This window comes from Scyliorhinus canicula, chromosome 2, assembly GCF_902713615.1.
Source record: "Scyliorhinus canicula chromosome 2, sScyCan1.1, whole genome shotgun sequence".
NCBI lineage: Eukaryota > Metazoa > Chordata > Chondrichthyes > Carcharhiniformes > Scyliorhinidae > Scyliorhinus > Scyliorhinus canicula.
The window spans coordinates 234,804,004-234,823,945 of NC_052147.1; the positions used below are offsets into that span (position 1 = coordinate 234,804,004).

At 42.7% G+C, this 19,942-nt stretch overlaps 1 protein-coding gene across 2 annotated transcripts in view; it reads right to left on the reverse strand.

Moving 5' to 3' along the window:
- Window positions 1–1,368: 1,368 nt before the first annotated feature.
- tmem37 (transmembrane protein 37) overlaps window positions 1,369–19,942 on the reverse strand; it is a 49,093-nt gene continuing 30,519 nt past the window's right edge. For both annotated transcript variants that reach the window (XM_038789823.1, XM_038789822.1), the window contains one exon: window positions 1,369–4,571. In XM_038789823.1, coding sequence (XP_038645751.1) covers window positions 3,999–4,571 — 573 coding nt within the window. In that variant the 3' untranslated portion in view covers window positions 1,369–3,998. The remainder of the gene's footprint in view (window positions 4,572–19,942) is intronic.

A 19,942-nucleotide genomic window follows, 5' to 3' on the forward strand; every position in this document is an offset into this window, starting at 1 on the left:
CACTGCCCTCATCTACACTCTTGGTCACCTCCTGGAAACATTCAATCAAATTTGTTAGACTTTATCTCCCCCTGACAAAGCTATGCTGACTATCCTTTTTAATCCTTGCCTCTCCACGTGGCGATTAATTCTGTCCCTCAGACTTTTTCCAATAATATCCCATTAATGCTAGACTCACTGGCCTGTAATTACCTGGTTTATCACTACGTCCCTTCTTGAATAATAGCACCACATTAGCCGTCCTCCAGGCCTCTGTCACCTCTCCTGTGGCCAGATAGGATTTGAAAATTAACGTTAGAGCCCCTCAAATCTCCTCCCTTGCCTCACACAGCAGCCTAGAATAAATCTGGATCGGCGCAGTCTTGGTGGGGCGAAGGGCCTCTTCCCGTGCTGTAATAGAACATAGAACAGTACAGCACAGAACAGGCCCTTCGGCCCTCAATGTTGTGCCGAGCCATGATCACCCTACTCAAACCCACGTATCCACCCTATACCCGTAACCCAACAACCCCCCCTTAACCTTACTTTTTTATTAGGACACTACGGGCAATTTAGCATGGCCAATCCACCTAACCCGCACATCTTTTGGACTGTGGGAGGAAACCGGAGCACCCGGAGGAAACCCACGCACACAGGGGGAGGACGTGCAGACTCCACACAGACAGTGACCCAGCCGGGAATCGAACCTGGGACCCTGGAGCTGTGAAGCATTTATGCTAACCACCATGCTACCCTGCTGCCCCAAATGTTCTTTGTTCCTGATTTAAACCTGCCACAGAAAGCTTAGTCTTAGTCTTACCCGTTTCAGTCCAAGTGCCCTTTTAACAATATGATAAATATGATAAATATTAATTATTGGCACCCATAACCCTAACACCCATTTTTATGTTGGAAATTAACTACTACCAATGTAAATGGAGGTTTCTTCAAGTTTCAATTGTTGTTGGAAGTTTTGAAAAATATTTTGTTTTTACGTTTCCTTTCTATCTCTTCCTCCACTCTTAATGCAATCATTCCTCTCTTTACTTCTCTTTCTGTACTTAATTCGATGTTACAAGCACCCACTCTATATTGCCTTATGTCTTTGCACTGTTCATGTCACAATCTTTCAAACAGATTGAGGAAATCACTCAGGTTCCAGATGCTTCTTTTCCTTGCTACAATGTTATCAGTTTGTACTTTCAGCAACTTGCCACAGAAAAAAATGTAAAACTTAAATGTCCAAGTCTAACCAAAGGTAGATGCCATTAGATGACTTGCATTAGGAAATTAAGGCCCAATGAAATGAGGCCCTAAAGCAAACCATTGGGATTTTATCTACAATCTGACTCTGTTTGATTGATAAGTAATTATACGACCACACTGGTATGTCATATGGAAGACATTTTTAATTTGCAATTACAAACAGAACAAAACAATATGGAGAATTTGACAACCAGTTTTCAGGACTGTGGCATATGTTTAAGTTTGAATATGCAGCATCAAATAGCCCATTATAATCAGCATTGGAAGCCAAATGTTGTCATTATGCAAGTTTGATCAGGCAGAAACTGAACTAACAGTATCTGGAAAGTGCAGAGCGCATCTAAATTAAGTTGCTTTTTTTTACATTAAAACTTACATTTCAAAAAAGAAAAAAAATGAAAAAAAATGAAAACAATATAGACTGGTTTCACAATAATGGAAATTCACTTCCACCAACACAAATCAATATAATAGCTTAAAAAAACATTCACAAAATGATTCAAGTACAATAGAAATAATTCAGTACATCTGTTAATTTAGTTTAAATCCAAGCAAAAATGGAATAAGTTTGATCACTCAAGGTCCAGCTATAATTTCATTGAGAGACTACAGAAATATTAATTTTGCATGAAACCATTGACAACAAAGGTCTTGGTGCACAGCATTATTAAAATACTTTAAGGCTTTCCTCAGTGCATTTGATGAGTTAGATCTGTTTAGATTAGATGGTGCAGGGATTAGGCATTTAAAAATGGATAATACTGCCCAGTTGCCTGGACAAAATACAATTTTTCTTAAATGGCATTTCTATTGATTTGCAAAAGTAACAGCAATATAAAACAAGCAAGTTATCTAACATGAAGATTTCATAAATGCTTATCATTTGAAATGATTATATTGCATGAGAATAATGTGCCTATTCTACATTACCCTCCTTAAAAATCACATTAACATAATAACTGCCTGAAAGAGGATCAATTTGATTCGGAAGCTGTTTATTTAAGTACAATATTATAATGCAAGTCTTGATTGCGATCACTTGCTTTATAAACAATTCTTTTTCTTGTATAATAAAAACTGAAAATTGTCATGATGCCCTTTCCATGCGAATTTGTTTAGTTCTTAGTGATTGCATGAACTAATAAATGTCACTTTGTGTCTGTTGCCAGCTGTGCTGCTTATTAAAACTTAGTGTTTCTGCATACTTCACGCAGCAGCCTCTCATCAAATATGTCTCATCAAATCAAGAATTTCCAGGAGGTGATGGGGAGAAATCAAATTACAAACTGTATAATAGCAGTTCAGTTTATAGTTATCAGCATCCTGCTAAATTTGCATCCTCTTGGCCATAAACTACACTGATGAATTCTAATGAATTAAAAGCAACTGGATGGAATGCTCCAGTCCTTCCTGTCAGCAGGATTTTCCTGTCCCACCCGCATTTCAAGTTCTCCGACAGCGGCGCAGGTGAGGAATGTAAATCACCGTTGACGACGGCGGGCCTGGAAAATTGCTGCAGAATTCCAGCCGTAGCATTATTTCTTCCTCGCATTATTGCAACCATCATTTTTTTCCCCTTAGAGTGGGCGTCATAGGAATAATTTTATGCGCCTTCACTGCTCTTCCTGTGTCGGAACACTTGAAAAGCTCAGATATTGGCTGTCCACGTTGATTTCACAACCGTATGGAGCAATGCATATCTGAATGTCCACTATGCCCTGCCACCAGAAATCATTCCCCACTGACAGCACAATATGATAAAATGACCTTGTTCAGCGTCAGTATCAAGCATTGCATGTCAGGTGAGATGCAGAGCTGAGTTCCCTCTGTTCTGTTCCAACACTGTGCCTCAACACAATCTTGGATGAGCACCTGCATTGCTTCAATATTCATTCATCAAATTCTTTTACCAATCAATCAATAATCAAATTTCATAGAAATCATAGAAATTACAATGCGAAAGGCGGCCATTTGGCTCAAGTCTTCAGCCAATTTAATGCTGACTACCAGACAGTCTTATGATCTGAGCCTATTCCCACCAAAATTGCTTCAAGAGTTTACACATTAATCAGAGTGTTTGCAGTAAAAGCAGGGGAGACTTTCACCCAGAAGTCTTTGTCAAATTCAAATCCAAATCCCAAAGGGGCAAAATCCACAGTGTCTTAAGCCTGGTGCCATTTAATTCAGAACTGATCACATTCACAAAACTGAACTGTGCAGCTCTTATTCTTCAGCCAAGGTACCTTAAAAACCTAACTTGTATAGATTTTTTTTAAATGGTGAGAATTTTCAAACACTTTTGAATTTTGTGAATATGAAGACAGTGATGTTTCGCCTCCCCTCTGCCCCACCATTATAGTGGATCAGCTAGGTTTGGGTACAGGCAGCCAAATGGTTACATTTATAAAAACACTGCAATGGTTCTAGAAATTAAAGTCAGTAAGATTCTAAATGACAGGTGAAGTTATTCCTTAACCACGCCACCAGTACAAAATAGCACATATAATTAGGGACGATGATGTGATCCAATTCTGCATCAGAATCTGTTGATTGTTTTAAACTTATTGAAAAATAGAACATAAAACTGCCTTACAAAGCACAGAGCGAGGGCATTTTCACTGAGATTCTAATAACCGTCAATGATAGCAATACCCATCAAAGGTTTGAGATCCTTAGAGTACCCACACTTCACATATACAGTCTCCGAGACCAAATTATATTACATAAATGAAGAGCTAGTGGAAGAAAAAGCATCAAGCCTGGCCTACTGAATTATCTGAGGTTGTCATGCTGTACATGTGAAGACCACTAATACTATTGAGGAAAAAAAGAAAAGCTGAAATGAGCTGGCTCCAGTATGTTAAACTGATGCCTGTGAGGGTAATAAAGTTCCACAGCACAATGGCAAAGACCAGCACAACAACAGATGTCATGAAGAAAGCCAGGAGAATCAGCCCTGAGCCATACGCCCATTTGCGCCTGGAATAGGCATCCACACATATCTGAGAGGTGATGAGCATCTCCAGACCAAACATTGCCAGCACCGCAGCAAAAGTGGCGATGATCCTGAGAAAAACAAGAGCGGTGTCTAACCCATCAACCTCAGCACCACTGAAATCTGTTGTACATTGAGGCTTGCGGTCATGCTCCACAGTACAAAAATACCAAAGTCCAAATAGCTTCCGGTCTGCAAACAGCCAGTGCCTAGAGCACACGGAAATCACTGACAGAACAACCGCTATTGCTGTGCAGAGAATGATCAGCGTCCTGATGAATGTGTCCAGGGCGGATTTACCAGCCTTCCTCCTCGGGAGCTCTTCTTGAGCCTGGAATGAAATTTGCATTTTATTATGAAGTGTGAGGCAGCTCATCAGAATTCATATTCAATGGTTTTTATTTTTTGCTTGCAGTTGGTAGACTTAGACAATAAGATCCATTCCAGCACCCGACAGGGAGCTTTACACTCAGGTAGTGCATCCTGGAAAATGTTAATGGCCTGCAAAATCACAAACTCCATGCCTGCAATGCACTCTCTGCGGGATAGGCCCTCATGGCCATAAGCTCAATTAAGTGGGTCAGAGAGCAACTCAAGCCCTGAAAGTGGAATGTCAGATGACAGTGAAAGAAAGAGACAATATTGTGCCTGTACACAAAAAACTCATCTTAAATAATAATGTGATGTTTTTTTCAAACTGGAAACGGTCTGGAGTCCCCCATTATATTATGGGCATTTTATCAGGCTGTTTGCAATTTGTTATGCCCATTTTAAAATGAACTATTTTTGCAATGACTGATGCTAGTGGATGCTAGTGCTAGTTGTCATTTCAGACACCCAGAGGATGATATTTGTTCCTGGGTATAATTGACTAGCCAGCAGCCAGTCAGGAGAGAGGCCTAGTGACGAGTCAGCTTTAAATGGCTAAGCAGCATTTCAATTCTGTAGGATAAATTCTCATTCAAACCTGACAGCAACAACAAAGACGGGAGTGATATTTTGATCATCAAGGGGCCACAAGGGATCCAAGGGAATGATCTCTAGTGTAAGGGTAGCAGTCAGGCAAGTCCAGAGGCAAAGAAGGATGCTTTGCTCCCACTAGGTGAAAGAGTTATAATCCCCTCTGCCCGATTGTTAATCATATGTTAATTGTATTTAACTGTACACAAGTGATGGAGACTATATGAGGATTCACTATATAAATAAGAACAGATTGAAATTGTGGTTGGATAAAGAGGGATATTTGGTTTCTTGGGCCTGTTCTGCAATTCAATTTGTTCATGGCTGATCTGTATTTCAAACTTCCACTTGCTCCAGAACCTCCTGATGCCCTTACCTAACAAAAGCTTTTGGACAACATAAATTCTAGATTTCTACCGACCCATGTGTGAATAAATGCCCCCTGTTTTCAGTCCTGCAAGGCCTGGTTTAAATTTTAAGAATATGTCTCGGCATAACCTAAAAATGGACAAAATGTCTCAGCCCTGCCCCTGGGGCAGAACTGGAATCAGGCCAGCGTTTAAGCATCCGCGGTACGTGAGGCAGCTGGCCACTTAAATTACCAGCAGCCTCCACTGAAGTGGTATTTTTGAACTGGAGCTGTGCGAACCCCAGAGTGCACAGAACAAGACCAGGTAAAGAGGATGTGAACTTTGGATAACAAGGGTATCCCTTTGAAGAGGGAAGGTACCCGCTTGGATAGGGCCCCAAGACACCTTTTGGAGAAGTAGGGCACCCTTTGGGAGAGATACGTCAGCCTGTGGGAGAGGTAATGTTCCCTTTGGGGTAAATAAGGCACCTTTTGAAATCATTAGAAATAAACATAATTATGCACTTTTTACACACAAATTCATAAGAACGGTCAAGCTGTTAAGCAGCTGTCAATTAATTATCATGCAGTCTGGGAACTGTCAAGTTGTCAAAAAATACTAGATGAGTTGACATGGAAGGGATAAAGACAAAAGGTGGTGGATGGGGTGTAGAAGGTGGCATGAGTTGGTATTAAGTTGGGATAGTGGATGTGGGGCCATGGGAGTGGATTGATGGAAATGATCTGGCAGAGGGTGTATGAGTGGTCATGGGGGTGGGTAAAGGGAGTATGGGTTGGCTAAATTGCATGGATGGGGCATAGGGAGTGTATGGGGGTGAGGGTGGGTGAGAGGTGGGATATGAAGGAATTTTTCCCCCTAATTTAAACACAGTGCTAGAACACAGAGGCAGGCCTTGCACCCAGCCCGCTTCCGTAAATGGCATCCTCTCGGCTCTTTGAGGTCACTTGCTCCAACTTCCCGTATCAGCCTGCACCTCCCCCCTGCAAACCCAAAGACCAACCAGCAGGCTGACTGAACTGGGAGAGCTCCTGGCTCTGTGACTGTGATCCAGAATAGAAAATTTGGGATCTGTCTCTGAACTTTGGGTTTCCTCCCTGTAGAAACATAGAGGGTACAATTCTGCCAAAAGATTTCCAAGTGCGGGGGTGGCACGGTGGTGCAGTGGTTAACACTGCTATCTCACGGTGCCGAGGACCTGGATTCGATTCCAGCTCCGGTCACTGTCCGTGTGGAGTTTGCACATTCTCCCCGTGTCTGCATGGGCCTCACCCCCACAACCCAAAGATGTGCAGGGTAGGTGAATTGGCCATGTTAAATTGCCCCTTAATTGAAAAAAAGAATTGGGCATTCTAAATTTTTTTTTTTTAATTTCCAAGTGTGGTCGCCGGCGGTAAACAAGGTGTGATTCCTGCTGGGTCGATCAGTGCGATCCAGGTCACTACCCCCCCAAACTTATGAATTATTTTGGAGCCAGGGATGATTGATGCCGAAAGTGTGATGTGGGAAGACTACCATAAGTATTACAATCCAAGACAAGACCCCAACAGTGGCTAGGATACTGGGCCGAAACCCAAATATTTTAGTTTATTTGTAAAGCTGTGTGGTAAGAATGATTCGCTCCAGGAGAGAATGCATGAACAATTAGAATTTGGTTATTTTTAAAACAAAACTTAATTATGGATACAATATTAAACTTTTAAACTTCAATCCATCTTACTGTGGGAGAATTGTGGGCTCAGCATCAGGTAGCTCAGAATTCAACTCCTCTCTCCAAAGTTTCTCCACAAAACTGCCTCTCTCCACAGCTATTTCCAAAAATTGCCTCTCCACGCTTTCTCCAGAAACTGCCTCTTTCCATAGCTTTTAAACTGTCTTTCTGCATTCCCTGGCTCCCCCCAGCAATGACTTAATCTCCCCAAGATGGAAAACAAATTATCTCTGCAGACTGCGCAGCTCATTAACTCCCCAGGGACCTTCCCAGTCAAATCATAGTTCATTAGCTCAGATTGAAAAGCACATTCCTTTGTTAATTTCACCTTCTGGCTGTAAAGAACACCCTGGACCTGCAAAACAGACTTACTTTTAAAAAAAACATGACCATTGCAGTCAAACACAACCTAATCCCAGGCTTTAAACCCTTCTATTGCCCAATACCTAGAGCCCAATATTCTTAACGTCTTCCATTCGTCACACAAGGCTGGATCCTCAGAGGTCGGAGGACCTCCAAAACTCAGAATAATCCTACAGCCCACACCACATCTCATCAGCAAAGACCCCCATCTCTTCTCGCCAACAAAAGACCCCTCCACCAATCACTGTCATCAGGCCCCACAGCCCAAGTGAGCAACGCCCCTCTATGGAGCCCCTCCAGGGCCCCCCCTCAGAACTTCCGCTTCAGGATCCCCCCTCAATACCCCCATTCAGACCCCAACCCTTGGCAGTGCAAACCTGGCACTTCCTCCCTGGCACCCTGGTACTGTCAGGGTTCCAGGGATGTGTCAGGGGACTGTACAGCCTTGTCCCTGATCATCCAGAGGCTAAAAAGACCTCCGAGCTCCTCCATCCCCCAACATAGTCATCACATCTATCCAGACAATTCAACAGTGGCTGCAAGAAGGTCCTCATTGAGGAACCCTTGAACTTCACTATCTGAGTGGTGCCAGCTGCTTCTATGTGGGAAAATACCTCGAATGCAGGCCTGTTGTTCAGGTATCAGACGTTGAAAAATATTCAGTCAAAAAAAATCTTTTCAGGCTGCACACCTGCTCTTTTTAGGAAGCTCATCAGAGTAGAAAAGAATCCACTTTGATTAAAATAAAAACACTGAGACAGCGCACCTGCTTTTTCTAGGGAGCAATACAGAGTGCAAAATAAAACAGTATAGAAAACAATTGGTCAGATAGGACACCTGCTCAAAGAAGGAAGCACTTCAGAGTTAATAGTCCGTGAAGTGTTGTAGAAATAAACGAAGCTTAACCCTCTTTTGACATAGCCTTCAGCTGTCAATCAAGAGGCTTGTAAAAGACAATGGTGTGTGAAATTCAATGCAAACAACCAACTACAAAGGGATAAAAGAACTGAACATTGAAACCACAGAGCCTACTGAAATGTCAATGGGATTGAAATGCTTCTCCAAGAAACAAGCTGCAGCATGGCTGAGTCTTATGAGAGGATTTTGGGACAGACAACCTCCAGCTCTGTTATGGAGTGTTAAACATGAAAGAAAGCAGGTTCCAAGACTTCACAGACCCAAAGCAACCCCCATCCAGAGGAAGACACCTGACCTAGCCCCCTCCAGTCCAGCCCGAGGCTCCTAACACCCTTGAAGGACCCGGCCCAAGGCATCTGGCCAGAGGCTGCTGTGCCCTTGTGCTCCCTGGGGAGCAGTGGAAAGGCGTACTCACCTTCTTTCTCCACTTCGGGAGTCCATCGTGCCTGGCCCCACTTTTAAGTACCAGAAGTGATTTGCGCCTGATGACTTCCTGCTTGGGGGGGGGAGGGGGGGGGGGGAGAATTCCAGGAGGCTGCTGTTTGCCTTTAATCTCTCTAATGAGATTTAAATGAATGCAAATGAGCTGTGATCAGTTTCTTGCCCTTTAATGGCCAAGATCCTGATCACGCAAGTGAGAGCGACCCGGAAGCATCGTAAACTGTTTTGCACCCGCGGAAATCCTGTTTTGGGCCTCTCCCGGAATTCTCCTGACACAGTGGTATTTGTGCCGGGCATAACGCAGCCAGAGAGTCGTCTCAAGAATGGTCATGGAAGGAAGCCATTTGTCCCACTGACTCCATGTTGACTCTCTGCAGGAACAATTTAGCTAGTTCCACTGCACAACTCTTTCCACGCACCACTACAACTGCCTTCCCTTCAAATGCTCAACCAATTTCCTTTTGGAATTTTCCCATAATTATATCTGCGGGCAACTTACAAAACTTGAGGATTAAGAGGTCATGCTCAGATCCCAAAGCCATTCACTTATGCATACTCTCTGCTTCCTGTTAGCTGTACAATTCTGTATCCATGCTAATATGTTACCCCTACACCATGTTCTCTTATCTTGTATGGTAACCTTTGATATTGTACCTTTTGGAAATCTAAGTACACCACATCTACAGATTCCCCTTTATCCACCTTGCTTGTTACTTCTTCAAACATCTCCAATAAATTAAACATGATTGCCCTTTCACAAAGCCATTTTGACTCTGGCTGCTCACATTATGAGTTTGTAAGTTTCCTGCCAAAGCCTTCTCATTAAAGGATTCTAGAAATTTCCCGATGATATATGTTAGGTTAACTGAACTGCAATCTCCTGCTTTCTGTTTCCTTCCTTGCTTGAATAAAAGAGTTACATTTGCTATTTTCCGTCCAATTGCACCCTAGAACCTAAACAATTTTGGAAGATTATAACCAATTCATCTACTCTCTCCTCAGATACTTCTTTTATAGAATACAGGCCATCCGATCATGGGGACTTGTCAGCCTTTAGGTCTAATGGGTTAATTGTGGACCACTGGTAAGAAACCTATTGTCACTACTGCTGTACAATTGGTGATGCATTGAAGTAAGCGACTGATGGTGGAAGCAAGAGGAAAAGTACCCTGCCTCATTTCAATATGTGTGACAAACTGCCTGCCCACTTTGCATCGTTAATTGGCAGCTCTCCAATTTGTGGGAACTGGTGGGAATAGGGTGTCAGTGATGCCATTTAAAGGAAGGTCCACATAGCTGCTGTGAGCTGATTTATCTTTAGAAGAAGAAAGATAGAAAGCAGATGTAATGGATGATGGTACCCCCATCAAGGAGATCACCAAGAGGAGGAAGTTAACTATTCCATGATGATAAAAACAAAAATACTGGGAATATTGGAAATCTGAAATAAAAACAAAATGCTGGAAAAACGCAGGTCTGACAGCATCTGTGGAGAGAGAACATAAGAAGCAGAGTTAATGTTTCTAATGTTTCTATGACTCCTCTTCTGACATTTCCACCCAATTGCAGAGAAATGACTAGGCAAGCTGTATGACAATAATGATCAGTGGTACCACAGCATCGTATCCAGGATCTGGGCATCATATAATTCCTGTTCTCCCACAGAGAAGTATAAGCACCCAGTCTGTGTCACTGTCATGAGTCTATCTCAAGGCGATAGTGCACCTGTTTCCCTAACAGCCTCTGAACCAGCACAGATGCCAACCAGCTGGGCAAGACTTCCCCAGTCAATACTGAGATAATGTTGTCTGCAGCGGAGCTCTGTAGGATTGTAGGGTCATGGCTCCCATGAGGTGCTCCCCCATTGCGTTCCCAAGTGTCCTCAGTAGAAATCTAGCAGCCTCCCAACACCACCCCCTCCCCCGCACTGTAACCATTGGAGAAGCACCTCGTAGGAAAACCAAAATTAACAACTGAGCACAGATGATTGGGTAAGATGCTGGTGAAAATGAAGGAGAAATTTAGGTAACACCCTTTCACTACCTCCCACCATCTAATCTGGAATTTGTTTATTTTTGCCACTTGAACATGGTATTGGAAACAAGGCCCAGAACCTCGAAGTTTCCTGCCACATGCAGCAGGTTCTGGAACGTAATAGCAAAGGAAAGGAATTTACCCATTTAAGGGAAATGTTCTCCTAGCAACTTCCTTCCCCAACCCCCAACACCCATCTACTCACAATGTTGAGCTCAGCAGATTACTGGATGCACATTCTTTCTTTTCTTTTTTTAAATGCCTAATTCTTTTTTTCCAATTAAGGGGCAATTTAGCGTGGTCAATCCACATACCTTGCACACCTTTTGTGTTGTGGGGGTGAGATCCATGCATACACGGGGAGAATGTGCAAACTCCCGGACAGTGACTCGGGGCTGGGATCAAACCTGGGTCCTCGGTGCCGTGAGGCAGCAGAGCTAATGCAATTAGCACATGCAAATTCTTAATGCATTTCTATGGTTCCATTTGTATAGCATTATTAGCCATATGATAGTATTAAATATGTTTTTGTATTATGATTCTGTTATATGTGGTAGAACAATGAGGTATTATTGGAATAAGAAACAAGATTACCTTCTTATCATGAAAGAACTCCATCACATTGACATTATAAGAAAGTTTGATTCTACACCATGTGATTTTTATAAGCTTTCCAAGATAAAGTTCAAGAAATCTACATTTATTCAAACATTGAATTTTATTTTCAAACCATATGGTCTGACTCACTTCCTGTTTCTGCTTTCATGGATTGTATTGTTTGCAATTGAAATTGAGGTTTCTATCATATTCATACAGAAGATAATCAAACATGACAATATTGAAACAAATGTGTGCGGCTGTCAGTTTGAACAATATACACTTGCATTGAAACAGGACTGAGGCACTGAATCCACCTCCATGGAGGAGAGGTCATTTATGTGTAGTGAGGGGTGGACAGGGGAGAAACTCAATGACAGCAGCGTGGGGGTGGGAAAGAGGGGAGAGCTCCAAAGACAGAACGGGGGGGGGGTTGATGCCCCGATGCTTGGGTATCTTTATGGTGGTGAGGTGGGGTGACGGGGCCTAATATGTAACTTTGGGATCAGGAAAGGGCAACCCGATTTCAGAATCACATCTTTGCCGGGCATGTTTAGGCCCCCCACCCAGCTTGCTGTGTGACTCATGCCAGCATTCTGAGTGCTGTTTAATCAGGCACAGCTTTTCTCGCCTGAACCAGCATTCTGTGCAATTTGGGGAGTCTATTAATGCAAGTCATTGGAATAAGATCACTTGTGGTAAAGTCAGGATTCCCAAACTATGGGTGGAATATTGTCAGCACAGCTGAGCCAGATGACGGATCCAAAAGATGGGGGCAACACCCCTCGGCAATTTCTGAGACTGCCCAGCCGCATTTTTCAGCTGACGAGCCACTAACTAATTCCCGTCAGGACTCCTGTTCCTTAAGGACAGGCACCTGCCCCAATTCCTGCCAGCCAATCAGAGGGGATGCAGTTCAGCAGCAGCAACAGGAGCGGTGCCCACTATAGGGGCAACACCCAGAAGAGTGGATGCCCTGGGAGCAGACTGCCTTTACAACTGGTAAGTGGGGTCTGGGGTCACCAGGGTTGGTCAGGTAGGCTTCGCTGAGGAAAATGGGTGGTGGTGTGAGGGCAGGCGGAAGGTGCCCATTAGACCATTCAGAGGACCCCACATCCTGAGCCCACAGGGAAGCTGCCAGGGTTCACCAATCTTCCCACACAGTGGAGGGTCCACTTGCCACAGATAAAATGCTACTGGTGGCGGGAAGAAAAGATGTTAATTGTCCATTTAGTTTAGATGCCAGAATGTTACCAACAGAGCCACACTGATGTGGTTAGCCACGATTTTACCGCTTCCCTATCCCACCTCCAGGTCCATCTCTCATGAGCCTGTGAAATCCTGGTCAATCAGTACCTTTTTATGAAATGGGATAGAGTAAAAGAGGTTGTTATACACTTTAAGCCTCAAAATTAGAAACTAATCATCAACCGCCCAACCCTGCCCATAGTTTATGCTATTTTCCTTCATTGAGACTTTTAAACAGCTCACTAAAAAATACTATCAATTCCTTTAGATGATTGATGTGTCAGAAAAACATGCTCCAACAGTTCAGGAATGAAAGCCCTCATAGCTGCATTGGAATTCATCCCTTATAAATATCCTAGGTAAGAAATCAAAGTCAGCTCCTTGACATGAAGTGTGAGTATCAATAACAGCAGAGACTGGACTTTGAAAACACGCTCTCAATTAAAGGTCTATTCTTCTAGTATTGTTTATGTTGGCAATATGGATGTTATAATAAATATGTATTCGGAACTTGGTAAATGACGTGGAAAGGTGAAGTAGTCAAAAAGATAATAATGACATTTTACATGAGGTTTCATGCAAATGTTGATACAGAAAAATATGTTTGAATAGAAGTAGCCATTTATTAGGAATTTTTCATGACAGCGTTTAACACACTGACAACCCTGGGATGTGTTTTAGAATTCCTCCAAAACTGAGGCGCTGAAAGCATCTCTCTGCTGACCATAAGGATCTGTGTGAACTGGCTCTGTTAAAGCCCAATACATCTCATTCGGTGTGTATGACCATGACACTAAACTGCCCACAGAAAGGTACAAATGAGCAATCTCACGCAGGGGAATCAAAGCCTGAGGTGGGAAATCGAAATGCTTCAAATGGTGCGGTTGGTATTCTTTTCTGAGAATTAGGATGGGAAGGTAGATTTCTATTGGTTATGCTAAATCTTGTTTTATATGATACATATGCAAGATATTTAGGTTATAAAAGACGAGAGATTTGGTACAATTTACTGAAAGCTCCTTACTCGCTACTGGAAAACCTATTATTCTTGATTTACAGGCAATGTTTTAAACTCACATGTCAGAGAACGTTTCTGGTCTTCTTCTTCAAAATACATTATATAAGGCCATGACAGAGAATTAAGAGATTCAATGCCAAAAGGCATGTCTGCACTGGAAAAATGGCTTTAACATAGCAGAGAGAAATACTGTTGAAAAGATAAGAGAAGTGAAGGACAATAATAACAGATTTTGGTTATGTCAAGATGAAATAAAATGAGAAGGAGTAAGGCCACTTGGGATTGGGTGAGGATATGACAACTGGTACTGCACTGGCTACACAGTGCTAAATACACATTTTGCCCCACTCTTAATCAAAGAGAAGACCGGTCATTTGTTTGAATAGTTAATTCTTTGAAGATGAAAGCAAATTGAAACAGGAAGTTGATAACTCAAGGGAATGAGCTAATAGGTGGAAATCAATGTCAGCGAATGTAAAATTATGCATTTTAGTAAAAGAAAACAATAATTACACTTCAAATATGAAACAGGCTCATCCTTATTCTTTTGTAGGATGTGGGCGTCACTGGCAACACCTAATTACCTATGCCTAATTGAACTGAGTGGCTTGTTCAGCCATTTCAGAATGCAGTTAAAAGTCAACCACACTGCTGTGGGTCTGGAGGCCCATATAGGCCACACCAGGGAAGAGTGGCAGATTTCCTTTCCTATAGAGAATGTAAAGGACATTAGTGAACCAGATGGGCTTTTACACCAATCGATGGTGATTTCGTGTTACCATTACAGGAGCTATTTTACAGTTCCAGATTCATTTATTAATTCAAATACCACAAGCTGCCATGGTGGGATTTGTCCCCAGAGTATTTATCTGGGCCTCTCTCTGCATTACTAGCCCAGTGACATTATCACTATGCCGCTGTCACCCCAGTTGCCTCGCTGCTGTGGGAAAGCAAAATGACTTGGGGTTATGGGTTCACAAAACATTAAAAAGCATTTTGCGTCAATAAGAATGTAAATTATAGGGGCTAGATTCCATGGGGTTCTGTGGTCCTTGTCCGACTGGTGAAAAGAAATCAGGAGAAGCCCATCCAGGAACTGTGGTTGCCCCACAGCGAGTAATGGACTGGGAATGGGACATCCGCCGCTCAGAGAAAGGAAGTCCCACCTCAGAGAGCTGCTAACCAATCAGAGGCCGGCATCTCTCCCTTGCCAGCATGAGCAGTGGCCACTGTCAGTACCACATTTAGTGCTTGATTTGAATTGATTTGATTTGATTTATTATTGTCACATGTATTAGTATACAGTGAAACGTATTGTTTCTTGCATGCTGTACAAACAATGCATACCGTACATAGGTGAGCTCCACTGGATTGCGCTTGCGATTCTCACCTGATCTTGGCAAAAGGGCTGGAAGAGGCAGGATTGGACAGGTCATGGGGGAAGGGGAACGTTGGGGGCAGTAAGACCTTGAGGGAGGGAAAGAGGGACTGCCAATAGGCCCAGAGTCCCTCCTTCCCTCCCGCCTGCCACCAGCCTCCATGGGGAAACTTGCCATGCTTGTCGCTCCGCTTGGATCTCTTCTGCCAATTGTTAAAGCCCATGCGGCAAGATGAGGGACTCTACTCTTTTCAGGCTCTCAATTGGCCCATTGGCAAGATGGGCCATCCAAAGCCATCTCCATGGCAGATAGAGGATTAATTGTAAAAGATTTTGGACAGAAAACAGAGAGCATCATGGGGCGGCATTCTCCGGTCTCCTAGCTGCGCTTTTCAATGGGAAACCCGTCGGCGGAGTTACGTTGCCGGCAGCACTAGAGAATCCTTCCGCCTTTCAACAGGCTGGAAAATTTGGCCTACTTGCAGGGTTAGTGATAAAGTCAGAAACTATGGAATGGATAATAACCCAGGGGGGAGGAAAGAGCAGGGAGAGGGTTGCTAGTTTGAAGTTGGGAAAACCAGAATAACAGGTTTATGTTTTGGAAGGACCCAATTACCATAGTTTTTCACTCCATTTCTTGCCTGCATCCAGCCAGACTGATAAACTGGCTGGCTGACTGGTTGGTAGGCCTTTAGCAACAGAGTGCATTGGGGTGATCAGGAAGGCCAGCAAGGACGAGGATCGGAAGCCAGAGCTGGGCGATCAGAATCCGGAGCTGGGGAAGAAAGATTGGGGAGGCTATAGAGTGCAGGTGAAAATTGGGGCAGAGCCAGGGCAGATCAGGGAGGCTGGGCTGGTAGGGAGAAAGATCTTAATCCGGTGCAGGAATGTTTGGGTATTAGGATATGGAGTGAGAAAATGTGAGGAAGCCAGAGTTGGGGGGAGATCAAAGACAGATTGGAACTTAGGTCAGGGAAATTTGAAAGGCTTGGGGCGGGGGGGGGGGGGGAGGGGGGAGGGGGGGGGGGGGGGGGGCAGGGTTCAGGTAAGGTGGATATCAAAGGTCTCATGGAAGAGATCAGAAGGGTCACACGGAATGAGTTGGTGAAACAGATAAATGAGATACAGTAAGTGGAAAAGGCTCTTTCTCCTGGATCCAGATCAGGTCTTTTGAAGTAAATCATTGGAATTATAATGTAGGTGAAAAAGGGGCTGGTTTAGCTCACTGGGCTAAATCGCTGGTTTTAAAAGCAGACCAAGCAGGCCAGCAGCACGGTTCGATTCCCGTACCAGCCACCCCAGACAGGCGCCGGAATGTGGCGACTAGAGGCTTTTCACAGTAACTTCATTGAAGCCTACTCGTGACAATAAGTGATTTTCATTTCATTTCATTTTCATTTCATTTCAAGAGCAGAATAATCTCAGTGGCCTTCAATGACATAAATCATAATTTAAAAGACAGAAATTGTTGACAACGTATTAGATTTTTTAGCACCTGAAGGAAGGCAGAATAACACTTCAGGTCCTAATAAATGAATAATACGCAAAATGTTCGCTTAACTTTCTCTTCCATGTGTTGACTCACTCACTGAACTTTTAGCAGTTGTTACTCATTCAATTCTGCCGTATTTGCAATTTTTAAAAAAGTCATAATAATTAGTGGTCTTTTCCATAATAGATGGCTGCACTAATAATTTGTAATTTAGCCATGAAAATTGAACAAATTAAATTATTTAAAGGCTAATTTAATGATAGCTTTTTCTTGACAGTGTTATTTAAACTTAATCATATAAAGAGCTCATTAGCAGGCAATATTACCCTTAGGATTCTTTCACATGGCTTTTCAATTAACCTCATATCTTATAGCTTTGAAACAATATTGCTTTTATTGTTAATGATCAAGAAATTACAAAATGCAAAGAAACAATTTTGCAGCAAAACCAGATTTCCCACAACCAATTACCATTGACTGATAAAAAGAGAAAACTGCAGATTCTCTTGGAATAAGCAATGAATTCAATTTCAAATAGATGTATTATTGGTACAAGTTAATTACTTATTCAAGATATTCCATTTTTAACGCTTTGGTTATGAACCATCTGACAATACTCTACAAAAGATCATTGTTAACCATGCAGATTTTAACAGCTAATGAAGATTCATTCAAAGACAGGCTATGCTTTGTATTTTGGGGGGCTACTTATAGGGGGCTATGAATCCACTACTTCTTTTGGACAAAGTAATGAGAGAGTAGTGCTTAGATTTTGAATACAGTAAAATCTTTACCATTCGGAATGCATGGGGAACAGGTGATATTAGAGCAATATTTGGAGCATCTCCACACAAACGGGGGTGAAGCCTGAATCATGGAATTTATATTTCTCTCACCACCCCTCCCAGCCCTCACTCACGAACCACCCGCAGGTTGTAACCTTGATTTTGAAAAACCCTGCAATAGACAATATACACTGCAGTCATGATAAGCTGCAGATGGAGGGAGTGAAAAGTTAGGGTGGAGAATGGGGACTGCTTTGTCCTAGATAGTGTCAAGTATCTTGAGTGTTATTACAGTTCCATCTATCCAGACAAGTGGGAGGTATTCCATCACATTCTTGACTTCTGCCTTATTACAATCTTTATTAGTGTCACAAGTAGGCTTACATTAACACTGCAGTGAAGTTACTGTGAAAATCCCCTAGTCGCTACACTATCGCACCTGTTCGGGTGTACTGAGGAGAATTCAGAATGTCCAAATTACCGAACAGCACGTCTTTCGGAACTTGTGGGAGGAAACAGGTGAACCCAGAGGAAACCCACACAGACACGGCGAGAATGTGCAGACTCCGCACAGATAGTGACCCAAGCCGGGAATTGAACCTGGGGCCTGGTGCTGTGAAGCGACAGTGTGCTGCCCTGCCACCCTTATAGGTAGGAGAGGCTTTTGGGTATCAGGAAGTCAGGAACTCACCACAGAATATCCAGCCTCTGACGTCCTCTTTTTTCGGTATATTTAGAGTACCTAATTCTTTTTTCACCAATTAAGGAGCAATTTAATGTGGCCAATCCACCTGCCCTGCACATCTTTGGGTGGTGGGGGTGAGGCCCATACAGACACAAGAAGAATATACACGGGGAATTAAATGTCTATATTCATTCCAAGCAATATGCCTGGTCAAAGGTTGTCATGAGTCAAAACAAATTTGCATGGTTTCATGCTGGTAAAATAGTGCTGAATTTAAAATTAGTCTTTACTATTTCCCCATGGAACTATATACCATCTAAATATTTAAAAAATATAAGTAGCGGTACACTCTCTCAAAACAGGCTGTCTAAAGAGTTGACTGAAAATTGAACATTTTTCTAAAGTCCCAAATGGACAAGGAGTAGGAGTAGGCAGTTCAGCCTCTCGAGCATGCTCCACTATTCAATGATCATAGCTGATAGGATGGAAATCTCAAATCTGCACTCTGCCTACTGCCAATAATCTATCACCACTTTGCTTACCAGGAAGCTATCCATCTCTGCATTAAAAATATCCAAGGACTCTGCTACCACAACCTTTACAGGAAGAGAATTTCAAAGAGTCAAGACCATCTGAGTGAACACATTTCGCCTCATGTCCATTTTAAATGGACGACCCTTTATTTTTAATCAATGACCCCTAGTTCTAGATTCTTAGAATCATAGAATCCCTACAGTGCCGAAGGAGGCCATTCCGTCGATCTAATCTGCACCAATTTTCATGGGAGTGTCCCTTTAGGAAATGTTTTTGTCTTATCACATGGCTTCAGTGATGTAATTGTGTGGGTGGAGCTGGGCTGTGACTCTGGGTTTTTACTTTCACTTTGGAGTTTGGACTGGTTTGAACTGCACAGGTTGAAAGAAGTGTTTCTCTATCTTAATTTTAAAAGCTGTTTCCAGACTGCTTGATAACTTAAAAAAATATAATGGCTTTCTGGAAGGAATTCAAATCTGCTGTTTGAAAAGGGGAACAGAGTATCAATAACAAGTCTGAAACCAGTAAGAATGCCATGTGCTGGCCCACACCTTTGAAAAAGGGTTTCTGGTCTTACTTGGATTTTGTTATTGAATTGGAACAGTTAAGGGGTAAGGGTTATACAAAAATTACTGTAGCTATGTGGGGGTCTTTATGTTGGAAGTTGATAAAAGTCTTGCTGTGTGTATCTATACAAATGTTAACTAAATTCTTAGAATAAAGCACGTTTCTTTTTGATTAAAAGCACCTAAGAAGTCCATTGAATAACACCTGAAAGGCAGGGTCTACTGCTCATCTTAGCCAAGTTCAACATAAAGGTTGTGGGTCAGGTGGACTCCATAATATACTTTGGAGTTGTTAAACCCTGGCCCATAACAAAACCCTCTGAAGAAGCACCCTAGCTACCTCCTGCCGCCTCCCCTGTCCCATCCCCGTAACCTCACCTAACCTGCATATCTTTGGACATTAAGGGCAATTCATCATGGTCAACCCATCTAATCTGAACATCTTTAGACTGTGGGAAGAAACTGGAGCACACGGAGAAAACCAATACAAAACATGAGGAGAACATGCAAACTCCACTCTGTCACCCAAGGCTGGAATTGAATTTGTGCCCCTGGTGCTGTGGGACCATCAAACATAGGAGCAGAATTAGGCACTCGGCCCATT